At 33.6% G+C, this 5,796-nt stretch overlaps 1 protein-coding gene across 8 annotated transcripts in view; it reads right to left on the bottom strand.

Moving 5' to 3' along the window:
* Nucleotides 1-650: 650 nt before the first annotated feature.
* Nucleotides 651-5,796, bottom strand: part of LOC107676687 (WD repeat-containing protein 17-like) — a 31,282-nt gene continuing 26,136 nt past the window's right edge. For 5 of the 8 annotated variants that reach the window (XM_016471324.1, XM_016471323.1, XM_016471318.1 and 2 more), the window contains 5 exons: nucleotides 4,120-4,222; nucleotides 3,901-4,002; nucleotides 3,696-3,803; nucleotides 2,486-2,669; nucleotides 651-2,410 (listed from right to left, as the gene is read on the bottom strand). In XM_016471324.1, coding sequence (XP_016326810.1) covers nucleotides 2,291-2,410; nucleotides 2,486-2,669; nucleotides 3,696-3,803; nucleotides 3,901-4,002; nucleotides 4,120-4,222 — 617 coding nt within the window. In that variant the 3' untranslated portion in view covers nucleotides 651-2,290. Of the gene's footprint in view, nucleotides 2,411-2,485; nucleotides 2,670-3,695; nucleotides 3,804-3,900; nucleotides 4,003-4,119; nucleotides 4,223-5,796 lie in introns of those variants that run through there. The other 3 variants (XM_016471319.1, XM_016471322.1, XM_016471326.1) reach the window with 2 other exon arrangements.

Below are 5,796 nucleotides of genomic sequence, written 5' to 3'. Positions count from 1 at the left end.
CCCCCCCGCCATTTTCTTATATTGAGTGCATTAATGTACAAAAAGGTCACCCAGTCTTGTTTGTGATCCCCAACACATAAAAAACGAAATCATGCTAGCCATTCATTTTACTTATTCTGTTCAATTTTTTTTTTAAATACTGATATATTTTTGTGCATCTAATGAACATAAGTTATATTTTTGTAAATAATATCTTCACAAGATTAATGTAAATTAGTCATTTTTAACCCGCACATTCTTATATGTCAATATAAACTGCATGCCTAATATGATTCAAATTGATTATGTCAGGATGAAATTACTGAAGTGCATGTCAATATAGTGAATTTTATATTTTTTATCAAAGTAATCTAAAAAAAAAAAAAAAATTCCCAAAAGCACAACCCTTCAGTTTGCTGTCAGTATTTTCACAGCTTCCCAAGTTGCATCCTGAACTGTTACATAAGATACATCAATTAAATACAAATAAAGAATGATATGTAAAATTTGATGGTCTAATTGGTCTCCCTTCTCTTTGTAATTGCATTTGGTGCTATAAATGTATTATTATTTGAATCCTGATTAATGAACTAATTACTTCAGTCATGTTCAGTGTAGTGCACTACTCATAAGCAAAAATAAAATCATGGGATTTCTTGTACACTTCATCTTTTTAATAGTAATTATCAAATCATATACACAAAAAAGGTGATTATCACTGACACAGTCTTGCTTTTATCTCACCTTGCACTTTTATGATATCACCGGTCGAAATAAACAGATTAGACACTTGGAGCATGCAGAATTAGTCCTGGCTTAATCCGATGCCTGACTCTACTTCAGGATCAATATATGACATTTAACTGTCCTTTGTTGTGTATTAACAATTATCATATCAATATACTATGTACACCCATTTTAGCTTGGAGTTCAGACATAAATTCTAGAACTATATACAAATAAATACATTTCACAGTGCAATTTGATGAAAATAGTCTCTTTATCTGTATTTTCTAACATAAAACCAAAATTTCATAAAATAATTCCTCCCAAACATTGTATATAGTCAGCTATGTATGACAGCCATTGCAACTGATGATTTTACCAATACAAATGACACTTTTTGTCTTTTATTTTGTAACTTCAGAAATGCACTCCAAACATATAGCTATGTAATAGCAGAAATGTTTCGTTTCCTCACTCTATATGTGCAGTTTCTCAAACTTATTGCCCAAGTTCATCTAGACATATTTTGAATTTAACAGTAAATAGTGTTGCCATATTCTATGAACAAATATTACACATCTGGCCTCAGACCGGCTCTATATACCTATTCATAATAGTTCCTGAATGAAATGAAGCAACATTAAATAGTGATTGTTACAATATGAGATTTCAAACTCGTATTTCAATCTAGTAATTGGTTCTACTAAAATAAGGTTTATATTCACTAGTCAGTAAATATATTCAGTTCATATGTGACAGACAACAGACATAGCAAACAGTTTCAATGTCAAAGCAGCATGAAATCAAATACGCAAACATCAAAAGATGAATACTTGTAAGTCTTGAATTAAAAAATGTCTAGATCTACAAAACATTCAGGCTGCATGATGAAAATGCTCATACTCCATAATACCAGTGCCAGTACCACCTAGAATTACAATCTTTGGGCTATAGATCTCAACCTTAAGACCTGAACATGACATCTAAACCTAAATACCTGAACATGCTTATGTTTTAGGATGAGAAAGAAAGGCATTAAATATCCTATTAACATTCATTGTTGATGTAACATTCATTACTGTATCTAGCATAAATCTCTCTTTATACAACAGTTAGCTGTGGTGCTCTAATTTGATTGGCCTGCATCAAATTAACATGTTTTTGTTTACTGTACATATCGCTCTGCTTGCCTATGTTTATAGTGAATCAGTCTCTGTGTTGCTTGTCAAAATCCATTTGCCTTCTTTAAAAAAAAAGAAGTTACTTAGTTAATGCATTACTTGATATTAACTTCTTGTTTACTGAACTGTTGTATAAAATAAATATCATCGCAATTGTGCTGTTGGCCTTGTGTACTGTATATTCACTACATCAGCACTCTTGCTTTTGCTCATTCTTTGCATATAAGCTGCAATCCTGAATGAAATAAGCACAGCATGGAATGGCAAAGCCTCAAATAATGTTGATTTGAACACAACTTGGTCAATTTTGACATACATAAAGCTTTCTGAGAGAAAACTGGAATGTTGTCGCCTTTCCAGAGCCAGACCAGCAAGAATGCTGCTCACATTTGTTGTATTTGTGGTCAGAAGGGGTTGAGGCGTATACCCGTCCCCAACGGAGAGAAAGGGTTTACTTTTGCCCACATCAGGGCATCATTTAGTGAAATGGCTGATTTGCCGTCTTCTAGGAAGAATGCTGGACCCTGCCAAGCAAATAAAGACATATGTAAGTTCAGTGATATTTGTGTAGTGCTAAAGACTACCCATAAGAAACCCACCTGTATCCTGAGGCCAGTGAAGCAAGAAATCTGGACATCAGAGTGGCTGGGCAAGTTAGAGCCAGTGACATAGTCGGGACCCTCTAGGCCCTTGATGGGCTCCTCTCTCATTCGACTCAACAGCTGGCTGTACTCCGTTTTTTGGGCCTCAGATGGTGGAGTGTAAGAGGTGTCATCTGCCACTCTGTGTATGTGTAGAGAGAACGAGAACAATAGATTATTTTTCAAGTCTCTTCAGTTGTCAGCAGAGTTATTAGATCTGTCGCAAAACCTAGTGAGGTTTAGTCTTGTTGTCTACTGCCTATATAGGCAGGTTCCTATTAAAAGCTATCCAATCGAGTGTACTTTGATAAGCTATGTGTTGAGATGTACGCATACGCTAAGCCTTTCAAGTCAAAACTAAAGTATATTTTAGGCTTATTCCTCATATTTTGTTCTGGTCATTTCGACCTAGAGAGGATATTTTTTTTAATCTAAATTAACGTTATCGCAGTTGGACTGAGCAAAGAATTATTGACTTTGCTCACACAGGGTATAACAACTTATTAAACATTTTTTGTTTTTTTCTTCTTCTTTTTTTTACACTGGTGTTCCCAGGTCAAAAATGACTGGGCAACAAAAAATGCCATGTTATTGCAAAATATGGGATTCAGTCTCTTTATCAACTTTTTTTCTTTCAGTTAGGACATGTTTTTTGTTTCTTTTTGGAACCGACTGATTGTAGGCCTCATTGACGTGAGCTTATGCACCTTAGTTTTTTGAGGTGAATAAACTTGAGTGAACCTTTTTCCACTCAAACATTAAGGTGAATAAGCTCAGATCAATGAAGCCCATGATAAATTAATTCCAAAAAGAAATACAAAACCTGTGCTAATTGAAAGAAAACAAGTTAACAAAAAGACTGAATCCAATATTTCATGATACAAATGCCTAATGAGAAATTTACAAGCAATTTAAACGACTGGTTGTTTTTGACAGAGAACACCAAATTAGGAAAAGGATTTTCAACACAGCACAAGGGTTAAGGCAGCACCCTAACAGCAGTGTATTCTGGGAGTGCCTTTTCCATGAGGGATAAATATGGTCCTGGCTTGGAAACTGGGGAAAAATTTTGCTGCATGCTGTTTGGAATAGCATATGATGCTTTAAAATACTGACTAGGTAGATCTTGAAACATTGCTGTTTTGTATTATGAATTAGAGTAAGGCACTGTGGTACAGACTTGAGGGATTGTGTGCAGGCTCTCCAGGCATCCAACTCTATGGACAACTGCTCTATCTGCAATGGCACAGCCACTTCTCTCCACTTTAGCAGCTGACTAAGGGAGAAAGATAGAAAGTCATTAATTGCAACCACCAGTAATTGAGTTGATATAAATCCCTAAATACTTGATATAAATCCCACAGTTAACATACCTTGTGTATTCATACAGTGCTGGCACTATCCTTGAATACTGTCTCCCAATGGCTAATAGTGCACCAATATACCCACAGAGAATAAGCAACACATTGCGTTCTCTAGCCAAAGGCAGAGAGAGAGAGAGAGAGATAGTGAGAATATCATAGAATGACCATGGAAAGCTACTATAAATGACATAACTGACAGGTGTTTTTGAGGGAATGATACTGACTTACTCACTACTCTTTGGAAGAATAAGACGGTCTGTTCTGATGTAGCTCAGCAGGTCTAGGATGTGGTACACAGAGTCCACTGTCCAGTCAGTAGAGCTCAGCTGCTCTATTGAGGGGAGAGAGAGTTAGTAATCTATTGTTGGCTGTATTAAGATCTTGTCTTCAAGGCAACAATTGTGCCTTCGGATAACAAAATCTTGTGATGTCATCATGAATTGCTTATTGTATTTAGGTAGAAGGTTTACACTGTAAAAAAAAAAGGCAACCAGGCAATCTTGAGGTAATTAGCTTCAGGACTTTTTGTATATTCAACTTATGGAAAAATAAATGTTGCATCAACTCAATTAAAGTTGGTGTGTGCTTTCAGCAAACTTAATATAACGTGTTCTAGAAACTCAAAACTACCAATGTTTTTTTACATTTTTTAAATTTATGCATCTAAGGTTGATAAGCTTGCATATTAATTTGAGCTGATTAACATTACATAATAGTTATGTAGAACTTTCTTAGTTTGTCTAATTGTGTTTCAGTTTGTTTAACAAACTGAAAAGTTATATAGAGTCTCACTTATATAAGAAACTTCACTGAAGGGAACACTAAACACTATGGTGACTTGAAATATAACACTTTAGCAACAAAATAAAATCAAACATTTAGCTAAAATTGTTACATTGTAATTTCTTGCTGTTTAATATTTTAATTTGCTCATACTAAATTGCCTTTATTTTGTTGTTTTTTGGCCCTCTTCGTTTAGGAATCATACTCGGCTCCTTCATGGTCAAAAGTGACCAAAGCCTTGAAATTTTATTTAAATTTATGCATCTAAGGTTGATAAGCTTGCATATTAATTTGAGCTGATTAACATTACATAATAGTTATGTAGAACTTTCTTAGTTTGTCTAATTGTGTTTCAGTTTGTTTAACAAACTGAAAAGTTATATAGAGTCTCACTTATATAAGAAACTTCACTGAAGGGAACACTAAACACTATGGTGACTTGAAATATAACACTTTAGCAACAAAATAAAATCAAACATTTAGCTAAAATTGTTACATTGTAATTTCTTGCTGTTTAATATTTTAATTTGCTCATACTAAATTGCCTTTATTTTGTTGTTTTTTGGCCCTCTTCGTTTAGGAATCATACTCGGCTCCTTCATGGTCAAAAGTGACCAAAGCCTTGAAATTTAACTTTTTTATTTTCAGTAAAATCAATGTAATGTTCAATAATATATTTTTTATTTTTTTTATTTTGTATTTTGAGAGAATTTTATGGTACTGATTAATATTTATGCAATAATTATGATCAATTTTTCCTATTGAAAATAGTACAACAATTTTTTTTTCTAATTTTTCAATTAATGCAATATTTCAGATTAAAATAGAGACTAGGCCTTTAAAATCCAATTTTTGAAGGCAGAATAGCACCTCCTGGTCAGAGCAAAAAAAGGAAAAACCTGTAATTTAATGGTGTAACCACTAGATTCCTGTATAGGACTCTATAGAGAGGCTTGTGAATTCCCTAGTTGTTTTTATACGTAATTGTTTACTTTTATTAGGTTGTGGATTTAAATGTATATTAAGGCATTCTCAAAGACTACTTTTGGTCAAGGTTTATATTTTTTGTTGTTTTAAATGTTGATTTGAAGTGTAGGTTTTTGCATTATTATTACTACATTA

Source organism: Sinocyclocheilus anshuiensis, unplaced genomic scaffold (genome assembly GCF_001515605.1).
Source record: "Sinocyclocheilus anshuiensis isolate Anshui unplaced genomic scaffold, SAMN03320099.WGS_v1.1 scaffold76, whole genome shotgun sequence".
Taxonomy (NCBI): Eukaryota; Metazoa; Chordata; class Actinopteri; order Cypriniformes; family Cyprinidae; genus Sinocyclocheilus; species Sinocyclocheilus anshuiensis.
The sequence above is the reverse complement of the archived record's forward strand: the minus strand, read 5'-3'. Positions and strand labels throughout refer to the sequence as shown.